Genomic DNA, 18,003 nt, shown 5'->3' with positions numbered 1-18,003 from the left:
TTTGTTTTCTTTTTCTGTTAGAGAAATAATTCTTCATTGAAAACATGATAATTCACAATAGGATTATTTTTAAATACTGCATCATTTAATAGGTATTGTAAATTATTGCACACAATTACTTCAAATTAAGTAAATTACTTTCATATAGTATTTTTTGCATACTACTCTATGTTCTTATTGTACTTGGAATACTTTCAGTGTTCTTTTTTTTTAAAATGCATTTAAGTCACTTAATACTTTTCTGAAAACGTATTTTTAAATCATTTTTATACTTTCTAAAATCAGTAAAATGCTTATAAAATAATTGATTATCCTAAAAAAACAAAAAAAAGTATTGCTTATATTTTTACCAAAAACTAGCAACAGAAATTCTTGGCCTGTTTTAATCTGCGAATATGCCTGCTATCCCTGGTCAGGTATAAATGTCTTCTCTAATTGTTGTTATGCACTAAACTGACAGAGGAGAAATATGGATTCACCTTCCACTTGTCTCGTCAATAGACTGAGATGAAACCAGAAAACAGTGAAGAGAATTCTGTTCCATTCTAGTCCCATCACTTAGATCTAAGGATTCCTCCATATCCCTTCTCTAGGTTTTCATCAATTTTAACCTTCATCCATTCATCCACTAGAGATAAAGAGAAGTAAAAGGTAAGAAACATGGTAAACAACACCTGGCTGCCTCTCAGGACGTCCACTGCTACCATCCTGGGCATAGTCAACATCATCTTGGTCCTGGATTGCAACTTCTACCCTTGTTTCCCTTTAGACTACTCTCAACACAATTGTCAGAATGATCCTTTTAAAAGTCAAATCATGTCACTACTCTGCTCAAACCCTTTGAAAACATATGGTCTCATACAGAGTAAAAGCTAAAGTCATTACAAGGGTCTACAAGATCTGTCCCAGTCTTTATCTATCTCAGTGACTTTATCTCCCACCTTGCTTATTCCCCCAAGTTCTGGGATTACCTCAAGCAAGCTCCTCTCCCAGAGCCTTCACATTGCCTGTTCCCTCTGCCTATGATGCTCTTCATCCAGAAATGGGTATGGCTGGCTCTTTTCTCTTCCTTCTTTCATCCTTCTCTTATGACTCCAATTTAAAGCAGAATCCTATCTATACGTCCTTAACTCTAGTCCCCTTTCCTTGTTTCATTTTTATCCATGTGAAATACTATGCATTCTATTATTTATTTATTTATTATCTGTCTTCAACTAGAATGTAAGCTCACTGCTCTGTGAGGAGACCGTGCGCTCTCTGTTTCACACACACACACATACACATACACACACACACACACACACACACTTGTTTTGTTCACTGGTGTATCCCCAGTATCTAGAATATTGCCTGGCACGCAGTAGGTATTCAATTATTCATGGATGAATGAATGATTGAAAAGTAAGAAGTCCCTTCAGTCAGTTTCTCTTTCCTCAGTCACCCTCCTGGGGCCTATAACTCCAAAATTAGAACTGTTTTTCTTTTAAGACAAAAATAATGCACTCTGTTTAAAAAGGAAAAAAAAAGGAAAAACCCTAGGAAGTGATAATATATTCATTCTGCATAGTAATTTGCATCTCAGTGTGACTGAATTTGCCAGATCTGATTAGAGACGTTGTTGTGTTAAGAAAATGAGGAAGCCTAAGCCCAAGATCCTGGGATTGTGGAGAAGGGAGGAAGGAGACAAAGAATATAAGGAAACAAAGAATATGATCTACTTCCTTCATACTTTTCAGAGTGCAAATGTGGAGGACAGAGGAGAGGAGAAATTGCAGCAAGAAATGAGGCTGGAAGTAGTAAGGACTATATCATGGAGGACTTTGTAACCTCCTATGAAAAGTGAACTTTAACTGTAAGCAATAAGGAGCCACTGCAGGGTTTTAAACTGCGAAGTGTTAATTATTGATATTTTAGAAAGAGTGTTGCATCAGGAATGTCGAAGGTGTATATGAAGGATAAGACACTGCAAAATGGAGAAAACTTAAGATACAATAGAAAGTGAGTATAAGCAATAAAAAAGTAGCACTGAGGATGGAGACAAAGAGACAGGTACTTAGATATGAAGTGGTATCTGTTACTGGACTGGGACACAAACAAATATGTTGGGATAAAGGAGAAAAGAGAGTTTCAACTGATTCTTCAGTTTCCAGGTAGGAAGATATTACTGGCATTCATAAGGATAGGAGAATGTGTGAGAGGAGGGAGACATGTGTAGGATACACAGAGTTTTAGAAGCACATGGAACACAGGAGAAACGTCTGGGCTGCAGTTATGGATTTAGAGTCATCAGCATATTAATTCATAGAAAATGTACTGTTACATATAAATATTAATGGTATCACCCGAGACCTTACAGACTTTGAATAGATGAAAGGATGAGGTCCTTTAGAACAGGGGTCTCCAACACCTGGGCCACAGAGCAGTACTTGTCCGTGGCCTGTTAGGAACTGGGCCGCACAGCAGGAGGTGAACAGGAGGCAAGCAAGCAAAGCTTCATCTGTATTTACAGCCGCTCCCCATTGCTCGCATTATCGCCTGAGCTCCACCTCCTGTCAGATCAGCGATGGCATTAGATTCTCATAGGATCACGAACCCTACTGTGAACTGCGCATGCAAGGGATCTAGGTTGCATGCTCCTTATGAGAGTCTAATGCCTGATGATCTGAGGTGGAGCTAAGGTGGTGATGGCAGTGGTGGGGAGCGGCTGCAAATACGGATTATCATTAGCAGAGAGGTCTGACTGCACAGAGACCATAATAAATCAATTGCTTGCAGACTCATATCAAAACCCTATCAGTGAGTGGCGAGTGACAATTAAGCTGCATCTGGTGGCAGGCTTTACAGTGGCAAGTGAGTTGATGTACTTCAACTGTATAGCTGCATCTGGTGACAGGCTTTAAATCAGAATCCTACACTTATTTTAGTCTGCGTGTGGCCCACCCATTATTTTATTTATCACTTCTGTCCGTGTCCCTTTCCCGTACTGCGCACTTGTCACAGTTTTGGTAAGCCCACAAGCTAACCCTAGCCAAAATGAGTAAAAAACAAACGTCACTGGAGAGCTTCTTTGAAAGGGGGAAAGATCCAATGATGAGACAGCAGAAGACTCTAAGACTGCCAACAAAAAGAAAGTTGCATTTAAAAGAAAATACCAAGAGTCCTACTTAAATTAGGGGTTCACTGCAACAGGTGATTCATATTCTCCAAGCCCACTTTGTATAATATGTGGCAACTGTATAATATCCAGTGAAGCCAAGAAACCTTCAAAACTGCTTCGCCACATAGAGACCAAGCACCCTGCATTAAAAGACAAGCCTTTGGGGTTTTTCAAAACAAAAATACGTGAACACAAAGAAAAGAAGCAACTATTGAAGGCTACCACTTCATCAAATGTGTCTGCACTGAGAGCATCATTCTTAGTGGCTAACCACATTGCTAAAGCTAAGAAGCCCTTTACTGTTGGTGAAGAGTTGATCCTGCCTGCTGCTAAGGACATTTGTCATGAACTTTTAGGAGGCTGCAGTTCAAAAGGTGGCACATGTTCCTCTTTCAGCTAGCACCATAACTAGATGAACTGATGAAATAGCAGAGGTTAGTGAGGCACAATTGTTAGAGAGGATTAATGAGTTGCCACGGTATGCAATCCAGGTTGACGAATATACTGATGTTCACAACAAGGCAACAATGCTTGTTTTTGTGTGATGTATTTTTCAGGAGGATGTGCATGGGGATATGTTATGTACACTTTTGTTGCCAACCAACACCACAGCTGCAGAACTATTCAAGTCTTTGAATGATTACATATGAGGAAAACTGAATTGGTCATTTTGTGCCGGTATATGCATGGACGGAGCAGCTGCCGTGACTGGACGGCTTTCTGGTTTCACTACTCGGGTCAAAGAGGTCGCTTCTGAATGTGAATCTATGCACTGTGTCATCCATAGAGAAATGCTGGTTAAGTGAAAATGTCACCTGAACTTAACAATGTTTTGCAGGATGTGATTAAAATTATCAACCACATTAAAGTACATGCCCTTAACTCACGTCTGTTCGCGCAGCTCTGTGAGGAGATGGACGCAGAGCACACACGTCTTCTCTTATACACAGAAGTGAGATATGAGATCTAAAGGTAGATCACTGGCCAGAGTTTTTGAGTTATGAGAGCCGCTCCAGAGATTTCTTTTAGAAAAACAGTCACCACTGGCAGCACATTTCAGTGACACAGAATGGGTCACAAAACTTGCTTACTTGTGTGATATATTCAACCTGCTCAACGAATTCAATCTGTCACTTCAGGGGAGAATGACAACTGTGTTCAAGTCGGCAGATAAAGTGGCTGCATTCAAAGCCAAACTGGAATTATGGGGAAGATGAGGGAACACTGGGATTTTTGACATGTTTTAAACATTAGCAGAGATTTTGAAAGAGACTGAGCCAGGGCCTTCTCTCTCCCAGCTGGTGCATGATCACCTATCTCAGCTTTCCAAAGAGTTTGAGCATTACTTCCCAAACACAAAAGACCCCCGAACTGGGAAGGAATGGATCTGCGACCCATTTGTGAATAAGCCTGGTGAATCAACTTTGTACGTGCTAGAAGATCAACTGCTTGAGATCGCAAATGACGGTGGCCTTAAAAGTATGTTTGAGACAACTTCCAATCTCCATACGTTCTGGATTAAAGTGGAGGCAGAATATCCTGAGACTGCACAAAAGCACTGAAAAGACTGCTTTCATTTCCAACACCCTATCTTTGTGAAGCAGGGTTTTCTGCAGTGACAGCAACCAAAACGAGATTACAGAGTAGACTGGACATAAGCAACACACTTCAGGTGTCACTGCCTCCCATCACCCCCAGATGCGACCATCTAGTTGCAGGAAAACAAGCTCAGGGCTCCCACTGATTCTGCATTATGGTGAGTTGTATAATTATTTCATTATATATTACAATGTAATAATAATAGAAATAAAGTGCACAATAAATGTAATGCACTTGAACCATCCCAAAACTAGCCACCACCCCCCCACCCCAGTCCGTGGAAAAACTGTCTTCCACAAAACTGGTCCCTGGTGCTAAAAAAGTTGGGGACCGCTGCGTTAGAACACCCTCACTTAAAAAATAGATAGTTAAAGAGTCTAGCCAAGGGGACCAAGTCTCAGCCTGTGATTTCCCCCAAGTGGAGAAAGTGAAAGTCTGTGAGTGAGCACCTGGCTTCCGCAGCACTGCAGGATGATGCCAAAGAAGCCCATTTCCCTCTCACTACATTCAAAGTACTGAATTGTGAGCTGCATGACTAGAGAGTGGGAACATCCGGGAAAGCAGCAGATAAGAGCCCTAAAAGGACATGGATCCTAAAAACTCTGTCACAGACTCCATCAAGAAGCCTGCCCATGAGCTGCTGGGGATGCCTCACCAGAGGATCACCTCAACTAGCCCAGTGGCACCACCAGTACTCACACATGCCTCACCCACATACACACCATGTGCCTCACCCCGTGTGCTCCCTGTGTGCATTCCCAACAGCAGCAGTGAGAGAAAGTTTTGGCAAATGGCTAGTGAGCCTGTGCAGAAAGTCAACAAGAATTTGTGAGCCAGGGAGAGACCACAAACTTGAGCTTTAGCGTCATCTTTGAAAAAGCAAAAGGCAAGCTGTTGGCATCCAGCCTGGTGCATTTCAGGATCAAGAGAAGGCATACAAATTTAAGAATTCTGCCAGAAGAGGGAGCAAGAAGTGTGAAGCTGGTATATCCATACAAGTTCTAAGAAACCCCAGAATCCCTAGCAGGGCTGATGGAAGATATTTCTCTTCAAAAGGTAGTTAATAAAGAAGAAAAGAGGTGAATTCTACTTCAAATGTGAAGACAGCAACACAAAACTTCAAGATATATGAAAAAAAAATCAATGAAACATGACACAACCAAAGGATCACAATAATCTTCTAGTAACTGATCCCAAAGACATGAAGATCTGTTACTTACCTGATAAAATCTTCAGAATGCCTGTTTTAAGGAAGCTCAATAAGCTACAATAAAACACAGAAAGGCGGGACTTCCCTGGTGGCACAGTGGTTAAGAATCTGCCTGCCAATGCAGGGGACACGGGTACAAGCCCTAGTCTGGGAAGATCCCACATGCCGCGGAGCAACTAAGCCCGTGTGCCACAACTACTGAGTCTGCACTCTAGAGCCTGTGAGCCACAACTACTGAGCCTGCGTGCCGCAGCTACTAAAGCCTGCACACCTAGAGCCCATGCTCCACAACAAGAGAAGCCACTGCAATGAGAAGCTCACGCACCACAATGAAGAATAGCCCCCACTTGCCACAACTAGAGAAAGCCCGTGCACAGAAACAAAGACCCAACACAGCCTAAAATAAATAAATAAATTTAAAATATGTACAGTTTTAAAAAAAACACAGAAAGGCAATTCAACAAAATCAGGAAAACAATACACACACAAAATGAAAAGTTTAACAAAGGGACAGAAATCATTTAAACAAACAAACAAACAAACAAACAGAAACTCTGAAGCTGAAGAATACAATAAATGAAAAGGAAAATGCACTAGAGAGCATCACTCTCAGAATGAATCAAGCAGAAGAAAGAATCTTTGAGTTAGAAGAGAGAAACTAGGAAATCATCCAGTCAGAGGAGGACAAAAAAGAATGAAGAGAGTGAAGAAAGTCTACATGATCTATATTATCAAAAGCAATAACTTGCAAATTATTGGAATCTCAGAAAAAGAGAGGAACATGATGATAGAAAGCTTAAGTATAGAAAGGATGGCTGGGAATTTCCCAAATCTAGAGAGGCTTCGATATCCAAGTTCATGAAGCTCATAGATCACCAAACAAACAAAACCTAAACAGATCCTGTCCGAGAGATATTATAATAAAAATCAAAAATCAAAGACAAAAAGAGAAACTTAAGAGCAGCAAGAGTAAAAAAAGGTTGTAACTTACAAAGGGACCCCCATAAAGCTATTAATGAATTTCTCAGCAGAAAACTTATAGGCCAGGAGAGAGTGAGGTGATTCAAAGTGCTGGAAGAAAGAAAAAAAAAAAAAACACCTGCCAATCATAAATACAGTATCTGGCAAAGTTGTCCTTCAGAAATAAAGGAGAGCTAAAAACTTTTCCAGACAAACAAAAGCTGAGGGAGTTCATCACCCCTAGACCTGCCTTACAATGCTGAAAGGAGTTCTTCAGGCTGAAATGAAAGAATGCTAAGTAGTAATATGAAAATATACAACACATGTGGTAAAGGTAAGTATGTAGTCAGATTCTGAATGCTCTAAAATTGTAACATGGTGGTGTATTAACCACTTAACTGTAGTAGAAAGGTTAATAAACAAGAATATTAAAAATAACTAACCTAAGACATCAAAAACAAAAAAGGGGAGAGTCAAAGGGTAGAGTTTTTGTATGCAATCAAAGTTAAGTTGTTACTAGTGTAAAATAGACTGTCATATATTTAAAGTGTTTATGTAATACTCATGGTAACCAAAAAGCAAAAGCCTACAGTCCACTCACAAAAAGCAAAGAGAAGGGAATCCAAGCACACCACTATGGAAAAATCATCAACACACACATAAAGACAGCAAAAGAGGGAGAAAGGAACACAGGAACTACAAAACAGTCAGAAAACAATAAGATGCCATTAGTAAGTCCTTATCTATTAATAATTACTCTATATGTAAATGAACTGAATACTCAAAACAAAAGGCATAGAGGCTGGATGGATTAAAAAAAAAAGATTGAACTATATTCTGCCTACAAGAGATTCACTTTAACTTTAAGGACATACATAGTCTCAGAGTGAAGGGATGGAAAATAATATTTCATGCAATTAGAAGTGAAAGAGAGAAGAGCTAGCAATATTTATTCAGAAAAAAGTAAATTTTACACCAAAAACTGTAACAAAAAACAAAGATCATTATATAATGATAAAGGGGTTAATTCATCAAGGGGATATAATAATCACAAATATATATACACCTAACATCAAAACACCTAAATATATTAAGCACATACCAACAGATCTGAAGGGAGAAACAGACAACAATATAATAATAGCAGGGGACATCAATACTCCACTTTCAACAATGGACAGATCATTCAGAGAGTAAGCCAATAATAAAACATTGGAGTTGAATTATACTTTAGACCAAATGAACCTAAGAGACATATACAGAACATTCCCTCCAACAGAAGCAGAATACATTCTTTTCAACACACAGGGGAACTTCTCCAGGATAGATCATATAATAGGTAACAAAACAGGCCTTAGAAAGTTTAAGAAAGTTGAAATCATACCAAATATCTTTTCTGACCACAATGGTATGAAACTAGAAATCAGTAACAGGAGGAAAATTGGAAAATCCCTAAATACTTAGAAATTAAACACTCCTGAACAACCAATGGGTCAAAGAAGAAATCAAAAAGAAAATCAAAAGATATCTTGAAACAAATGAATATGGAAACACATATATTAAAATTTATGGGGAAAGTCTGGAAAGTGTTTGGGACTTGCCTTAGGTGATATCTATTTCCCTGACCCACTCCCTTCACCTCCAGTCATGGGTAGGTTCATTTCCTTTATGGTTCTTTATTATCCTCTACCCCCTAGTGTCCACACTCAGCACTTTGCATACTACTCGTGTAAGTGACTATCTCTCCCTTTAGACACCAGGCAAAGTTTTCTTGTACTGGCTCTCCAGCTCAGGGTCTGGTATAACTTCTAAGTTCAATAAATGCTTGTTGAATAACTGCAAAAAAAAAAAAAGCTTATGGAATGCAGCAAAAACAGATCTAAGAGGGAAACTCATAGTGATAAGTGCCTACATTAAGAAACAAGAAATACTTCAAAATGAACAACTTAACTTCTCATCTCAAGGAACTAGAAATTAACTAAATCCAAAGTCAGCAGAAGCAAGAAAATAACAAAGGTCAGAACAGAAATAAATAAGAGACCACAAAAACAATAAAAAGATAAATGAAACCAAAAGCAGCTGGTTTTTTGAAATGATAAACAAAACTGACAAACCTTTAGCTAGACTACTTAAAAAAAAAAAAAGAAAGTGAGAAAACTCAAAATCAGAAATGAAAAAGGAGACATTACAACTGATACCAAAGAAATAAAGGCTCATAAGAGACTATTGTAAAATCACACACCAACAAACTGGACAACCTATAAGTACTGGATAAATTCCTAGAAATATGAACGCTATGAAGAATGAATTATGAAGAAATAGAAAATCTGAATAGACCAATAATGAGGAGGTTGAATCAGCAACCAAAACTCTCCCAATGAAGAAAATCCTAGGACCAGATGGTTTCCCTGGTGAAATCTACCAAATATTTAAGGAAGCATTAACATCAATCCTTCTCAAATTCTTCCAAAAAATTGAAGAGGAGTAGGAATGAATGCTTCCAAACTGATTCTATGAGGTCAGCATCACCCTGATACAAAAACCAGATAGAGACACCACGATTAAAAAAAAATTACAGGCCAATATCACTGATTAACATAGATGTAAAAATCCTCAACAAAATATTAGCAAACCCAATTCAACAATATATTAAAAAGGATCATACACCATGATCAAGAGAGATTTATCCCAAGGATGCAAGTATGGTTCAATATCTGCAAATCAATGTGATACAACACATAAACTAAAGAATAAAAATCATATAAACATCTCAATAGATGCAGACAAAGTTTCTGACAAAATTCAATATCTATTTATCATAAAAACTCACAACAAAGTGGGTGTGGAGAATACATACCTCAACATAATAAATGTCATATATGACGAACCTACAACCAATATCATACTCAAAGGTGAACATCTGAAAGCATTTCCTCTATGATTGGGAACAAGAGATGATGTCTACTCTCACCATTTTTACTCAACAGAGTACTGGAAATCCTAGCCACAGCAATCAGGCAAGAAAAAGGAATCCAAATTAGAAAGGAAGAATTAAAACTGTCACTATTTGCAGATGACATGATACTATATATAGAAAATCCTGAACACCACTGAAAAACTAGTAAAATGAAAAAATGAATTTAGTAAAGTTGCAGGATAAAGAAATCAATATATAGAAATCGGTTGCATTTTTATACACCAATAGTGAACTATCAGAAAGAGAAAATAAGAAAATAATCCCATTTACAATCACATCAAAAGTAATACAATACCTAGGAATAAACCTAACCAAGGAGGTAAAAGATTCATACTCAAAAAACTATAAGACATTGATTTAAAAAAAACCCTGAAAATGACAAAAAAAAAAAGGAAAGATATAACATGCTCATGGATTGAAGAATATTGTTTAAATGTCCATACTACCCAAAGCAATCTACAGGTTCAATGTAATCCCTATCAAAATTTCGATAGCACTTTTCGCAGAAATAGAACAAACAATCTTAAAATTTTATGGAACCACAGAAGACCCCGGGTAGCGAAAGTAATCTTAAGAACAACAAAGCTGGTGGCATCACACGTCCTGATTTCAAACTACAGTACAAAACTATAGTAATCAAAATAGTATGGTATTGGCATAAAAACAGACATACAGATCAATGGAACAGAATAGAGAGCCCAGAAATAAACCCATGCATACACGGCCAGTTAATTTACAACAAAGGAGCCAAGAATACACAACAGGAAAAAGATAGTATTTCTGCAATAAATAGTGTTGGGAAAACTGGACAGCCACATGCAAAAGAATGAAACTGGACACCATCCTATACCATACACAAAAATTAATGCAACATGAATTAAAGACTTAATCTATAAAACTCCTAGAAGAAGACACAGGCAGTAGGCTCCTTGCTATCGATCTTGGCAATGATTTTTTGGATCTGACAGCTAAAGCAAAGGCAACAAAAGATAAACTAGTGGGACTACATTAAACTAAAAAGCTTTTGCACAGCAGGACTTCCCTGGCGTCCAATGGTTAAGACTCTGTGCTTCCACTGCAGGGTTCAATCCCTGGTTGGGGAACTAAGATCCTGCATGCCATGCATGCCATGTGGCCAAAAAAAAAAAAACCTCTTTTGCACAGCAAACGAAACCATTAACAAAATGAAAAGGCAGCCTACTGAGCAGGTGATGTTTGCAAATGATACATCCAATAAGGGGGTAATATCCAAAATATATAAAGAACTCACACAACTCAACACCCAAAAAACAACTGAAATAAAATAAAACAAACAACTGAAATAAAATACAATACAAAATAAAATGCAAAATTAATACACAGAAATCTGCATTCCTATATACTAACAATGAAAGATCAGAAAGAGAGATTAAGGAAACAATCCCATTTACCACTGCATCAAAAAGAATAAAATATCTAGGAATAAACCTACTTAAGGAGGCAAAAGACCTGCACTCAGAAAACTATAAGATACTGATGAAAGCAATAAAAGATGACACAAACAGATGGAGAGATATACCATGTTCTTGAACTGGAAGAATCAATATTGAGAAAATGACTCTCAAATGACTCTCAAATGACTCTCAATGACTCTCAATGGTATTTCTTCTGACTTGAAAATACCCGTCAAAAGCATATGGTTGTGAACAGGGAACTAAACTCAATATTTTGTAATAACCTATAAGGGAAAATAATCTGAAAAAGAACAGTTATTTATATATGTATATAACTGAATCACTCTGCTGTACACCTAAAACTAAGATAACATTGTAAATCAACTATACTTCAATAAAATTAAGAAAAAATTAAAACACCCCCCAAATTAAACTAAATTTAAAAAAAGCATATGGTCCCACTTGAAATCCTGTACCTATACTTAGAAACAGTACATAATTCAGGACCCTGAGACTAAAGAAGAGAAATCAGTCCTGAATCAGCTCCAACTGCTCATTTAAAAGTTCATTTACTTTCAGGTTTTATGATAAAATAAAACGTATTTTTCTTATTATAAACGTAATATAAATACTTCAAAGAAAATTTGTAAAATATAGGAAAGTAGAATTGAACATTATTATAATCCTACCACCCAGACAGCCACTGTTAACATTTTATATGTTAAATTAGTACCAAATTTTAAAATCCCTGTGGTACAACTTTGTATTGATATAATGCAATAAGGGGCTCATAAATAACTAGAATGAAAAAAATATAGTGGAGTAATTCCAACTATGCTTAATGACGTAAGACTGAGGACCCTGAAAGAGATTATGAGTTCCTTAAGGAAAGATACCTTGTTCTAGTCATCTTTGTTATAGCCCAGCCATGGGACCAAGTAGTGAGCCTTGTACATATTATACTATTAATTCCATAAATGTTCACTGAATAAATATCTAGAAAGAAAGGGAATCAGCAAATTTTTTATTGTCAGGACTCTTCCTTCTATGATTACTCACCTGCTCACTTTCCAACTTTTCCCCCAATGACCTTATTTCTATAATTCATTGCCCTGTACTTCAGCTACAGTAATAACAGTTTGCTGTAGCCCAAAAGTGATGCTGTTTTATGCATTCATAACTTTAATCCTATCATTCCCCACCTTCTTCACTTAGCTAATATCTACTCATTCCTCATAATTTAGCTCAGATGTCATGTTCTTCAAGAAGACTCCCCTGACCCCATCATCCATCCCCAGACTAAGCTAAATGCTATGATTCTGGGCTCCCATAGTACCCAATACAAACATCCAACAATGCAGTTGCCACAAAACATGGAAACTAACCACTTATATATTTGTGTCCACTCATAGAATGTAAGCTCTTTAAAGCTTCTTTCTTTATAGTCACAAACACCAGCACAGGTTCAATGAATATTTATTGAATGAATGAAAGAATGAACAAACTCATCTCATTCTTTTTTTTGTCTTAGTTTCTCTCTAATTTACCTCTGTTTGGTCAGCTGGTCACCCACAATTTTAATTATATTAAAAAACAAATGAACAAAACCCCCTCTTGGACATAAAACACAAATCAAAAATTAAAAACGGCAAACACTGAGTTCTGCTTATTCAGCTAGCCAAAAAGCATTCCTTCTTAATATCTTACAATTAATATTCAATAAACAATTAATATCACCACCACTTTCTCCTAATGTCCTGTAAAGCAGAATCACATTTTAATAATCACTCTTTCACAATCACACATATTACTTACTTCTATTCTTCTTTCTCCCCGAAAAGATATAAAGTAGGTCCTGCCAACTCTTTCTCTACTAATGTCATCAGGTCTGCTCCTTTCCTTTTCTATAGCCCCTGCCTTTAATCTCTTCCAATTTAGTTTGCTCTAGTTTCATCAAAGGAATAATTTAGTATATCCAAAATTAAACTACATACAAGGAATTCCTATTTTCTACTATACAGTATTCTAATTATACAGAATCCACAATTTTTAGCCTGGCTTTTAAAGTTATGCATCCCATACTCATCTCTACCAGTATTCCCCACCTTGCTTCCTCTCAGAAAACATATTTCCTTGTGTTTCTAGGTATGCATTTCCCATTGAAGCCAAGCAAATATTCTTGCTGTATACCATAGTAAATCTGCAAATTCCTTCATTGTTACCTTTGTACATAGAATTTTACAGCTTTCCCTACTCTCTTCATGCCTTGATTCATCTTTAAAATCCCTATTTACATCTCTCTTCCTCTTACAAAGATTCTTTAATTACCTTCAGGTCATACTAATTGCTCCCTTAATAAACAACACTTCACCATTTGTATTTTACCTGAACTAACAATATTTTAGACGTTACTAGTATGTTGCTCTGTGTTTGGAAAGATCTTTATGTACGTGCTTTTTTAAAAAAATTTATTTATTTACTTTTGGCTGCATTGGGTCTTCGTTGCTGTGCGCAGGCTTTCTCTAGTTGTGGCGAGCAGGGGCTACTCTTCGTTGTGGTGCACTGGCTTCTCACTGCGGTGGCTTCTCTTGTTGTGGAGCACAGGCTCTAGGCACGTGGGCTTCAGTAGTTTTGGCACACGGGCTCAGTAGTTGTGGCACCTGGGCTCTAGAGCGCAGGCTCAGTAGTTGGGGCACACGGGCTTAGCTGCTTCACAGCATGTGGGATCTTCCTGGGCCAGGGCTCGAACCCGTGTCCCCTGCATTGGCGGGCAGATTCTTAAACACTGCACCAACAGGGAAGCCCTGTATGCACTTTTTGATCATTGAGAACAGGTGTATTGTTTTTCCCTACAGGGCTTAATCTAGCAGCACTCTCATACAAGCTGGCTTCTTAATAGGTGCTGCTGATTTTTTATCTTACATTTAAGGGAACTCAATAAAATTGTCTGAATTAAATTAAATTGAATTGGCTGTTCTTCATCAATAAACTTTACAAGTGATAGTGAAATAAAGGGTAAATTTAAATTATAGTTAGTGTTTAAAATTGGTAATACTTCCTATAATCCTACCCAGCTTATAACATTTGCATGGAGCTTTTGCATATGTATTCAAATGTTACTTCTGCTTTTCAGTCCCACCCCCTCCCCATTCCCCTCACCACCAAATGTCCACGTGAAGAAAACCTGAAGCAAACTGAAAGGCATACGAGAGAATATAACTTTTCACATAAGTCCCACTGCTCATATTTATTTACATATCTGGTATGAAGCCACCATATCAATATTCTTCACATTGACAGCTTTATTTATGGCCTCCTTATGTCAAAGGATAATTAATACTTTAGACAATTTCTATCACAGAGCTTAACAAATTTACTTACCTACACAACTTAGCAAAAAGAAACAATAAAAGAAAATGCCACAGTGTTTCTGCCCATTCTATATTGTCACTAGACTAATAAAAATTCACTTTTGTGGGAATACTACTGTATAAGAAATAAGTGACGTAAAATGCGATTTTGAATAAAAATTTGTATCTATTACATTCATTTTGTATTATTTCTTTTAAAGAACTAAAACTATCAAAAACCTGTTAAGATATTTAGTTAATGGATAAAACAAACTTTTACTTTATATTTTAAACAATAACTTACAGGATCAGCAGGTCCACAGAATTCTCGAAATGTCACTGTAGGATTAGTCTGTTGAATCTCCATTGCTACACAAGGGCCAGAATACATTTCTGTCACCATTTCCTATAATATGTAATATGAAATAATATTAACAAACAAGTAGAATTTAATAATCTTTTACTCCTCCTCTTTTAATTGTACCACTATTCTACTGAACTCAAAATGTTAGAGTTATGTTTGACATCTTCTCTACCTGTACCCTCTATGCCAAGCAGTTCCCACATTTTGTCCATTTTTCCTACAAAAATATATTTTAGATATGTTCCCTTTTCTCCATTCCTACCACTACCACTTTTAGTTTAATGCTTTACCACTTGACATGTTCACTATTTGAAATTAGCTTCTAGTACATCTTCCTTTTAAAAGGCTCTCTCCCCTTGAACACAGTACTGTCAAATGAACACTTCTAAAGATATAAATTCCAAAGTGTTTATCACAAAGAAACTTATAAAAATCATAATGAGTTCTAGCAATAAGGAATAACAGGCACCAGATTTATTCTCTCACATTAAACATCTAGAAACTAAATATATATATATATATATATATATATATATATATATATATATATATATATATATATATATAACAACAGTTTTCAAACACTGGATGACAGACAGCACAGTACTATGATCCCCTAGAGGAGGAAAACAAAAGCTATATAACAGCCCCATCTTACTGCCTGAAGGCTTCCAGACAGTGGGGTAGGTAGAGGAAACACAAAAGGGCCCAACATTCTCACTGAGTAGAAGAGACAAAGACTGGAGTTTAGGGAGACCAATGAGGCTAGAATTTGCAGGACAGAATACTACAGGAGGTGGGAGAGCTACAGGAGAGTAAGCTACAGGGATCTGCAGAGAAGTTCACTTGAGTCTTTGACTAAGAGTCTGTGTATGTATAAAGGATACTACCCAAGGCTGAAAAAAGAACTACCAGAAAGCAGTAAATGAAACAATTCACAAAGATAGCACAAGGCTGAGAAGAGTTTGTGCTTCTACCAGCCAGAGTGGAAAGCCCTCATATGATACACAGGGCATCAGGTAGAGTCCTCAGAATGGTACTGCATCATAGTAATTGGCCTAAACTTGCTTTAGATATGGAATGCTCTGTACCTATCCTATAAAAGCTTAAAAGCAAGTCTCAGAAGGGGTCCAATTGATCCCAAGTAACTTGACTGAGTGCCAGAACAAAGTCAAACATTCTTCAAAGGAATACAACAATACCATGTAACACTGTAAGTTTCACAACATCAGCATATAGTAAAAACTACCAGGCATGCAAAGAAGTACGAAAATATGAACCATCACCAGAAGGAAATAAATAGACACAGACCCAGCAATGACAGAAATGATGGATGTAATTACACAAGAATTTTAAAACAGTCACTATAAATAGGTTCTATATGCTCAAAATATAGAAGGAAACATGGACATAATGCACAGAAAACAGAAGATATTAAAAAGACCCCAATAGAACTTCTAGAGATGAAAATTACATCTGAACTTAAAAATACACTTTATGGGATAAACAGTATAAGACTTTGTGGAAGATCAAGGAATTTGAAGGCATGCTATAGAAACTATTAAAAAGCAAGCATGGAGAGAAAAAAAAATAAAGAAAAATTTAAAAACTAAAAAAAAAAAGACTTATGGGACAATGACAAGCTGTGCAATTGGAGCCCCAAAAGAAGAAAGGGTGATGAACAGAAATATATTTCAAGAATTAATTGCTAAAAAGAGTTCAAATTTGATGAAACCCACAAACCCACATATCCAACAAAATCAAAGGAGAATAAATGGAAAGAAAAATAAAGTAGGGCACATCATAATCAAATTGGCTATAAAACAAAAACAACAACAACAAACAAAACAACCCAGTGATAAACAGTAAAAACAAAAACAAAAACCTTAGAAATATCCAAAAAAAGAAACATAACAGTAGAACAAAAGATAAGGATAAAAACAAAAACAACAACCTATCTAGAATTCTATAACCGGTTGAGAAAACATTTGGAAAATATTTTCCAAAATGAATGAAAAATAAAGACTTTTTCAGAGTATAGGTCTTTAACCTCCTTGGTTAAGTTTATTCCTAGGTATTTTATTCTTTTTGATGTAACTTTAAATGGGGATTGTTTTCTTGCTTTCTTTTTCTGATAGTTCATTATTAGTGTATAGAAAAGCAACAGATTTCTGTATATTAATCTTATATCCTGCAACTTTACTGAATTCACTTATTAATTCTAATAGTTTTTTTTGGTGGAGACTTTAGAATTTTCTCTATATAGTACCATATCATCTGAAAATCATGACAGTTTTATTTCTTCCCTTCCAACTTGGATGCCTTGTATTTCCTTTTCTTGTCTGATTACTGTGACTAGGACTTCTAATACTATGTTAAATAAAAGTTGGGAGAGTGGGCATCCTTGTCTTGGAAGTGAAAGACCTATACTATGAAAATCATAAAACACTGATGAAGGAAATTAAAGACAATACAAAGAAATGGAAAGATTGCAGAAATTAATATTATTAAAATGGCTATATTACCCAAAGCAATCTATAGATTTAATGCAATCCCTTTCAAAAGAGCCATAAAATTCTGCACAGAATTCAAACAAATAATCCTAAAATTTATATGGAACCACAAAGGACCCTGAATTGCCAAAGCAATCTTCAGGAAAAAAAGAACAAAGCTGGAGGTATCACGCTCCCTAACTTCAGACTATATAACAAAGGTACAGTAGTCAAAATAACATGGTACTGACACAAAAACAGACACATAGATCAAGGGAACAGAATAAAGAGCCCAGAATAAACCCACACACTATGGTCACTCTACAACAAAGGAGGCAAGAATATACAATGGAGAAAAGACAGTCCCTTTAACAAGTGGTGCTGGGAAAACTGGACAGCTACATGTAAAAGAGTGAAATTAGAACATTTCCTCATACCATATACAAAAATATATTCAAAAT

The 18,003-nt window shown here is 36.6% G+C and overlaps 1 protein-coding gene across 4 annotated transcripts in view; it reads right to left on the bottom strand.

The window, feature by feature from the left end:
• NME7 (NME/NM23 family member 7) overlaps positions 1-18,003 on the bottom strand; it is a 242,747-nt gene that overhangs the window by 109,498 nt on the left and 115,246 nt on the right. For all 4 annotated transcript variants that reach the window (XM_082438536.1, XM_082438537.1, XM_082438534.1 and 1 more), the window contains one exon: positions 14,991-15,092. In XM_082438536.1, the coding sequence (XP_082294662.1) occupies positions 14,991-15,092 (102 nt within the window). The remainder of the gene's footprint in view (positions 1-14,990; positions 15,093-18,003) is intronic.

This window comes from Balaenoptera physalus (assembly GCF_965194825.1).
Source record: "Balaenoptera physalus genome assembly, chromosome: 1".
NCBI classification, from domain to species: domain Eukaryota; kingdom Metazoa; phylum Chordata; class Mammalia; order Artiodactyla; family Balaenopteridae; genus Balaenoptera; species Balaenoptera physalus.
The sequence above is the reverse complement of the archived record's forward strand: the minus strand, read 5'-3'. Positions and strand labels throughout refer to the sequence as shown.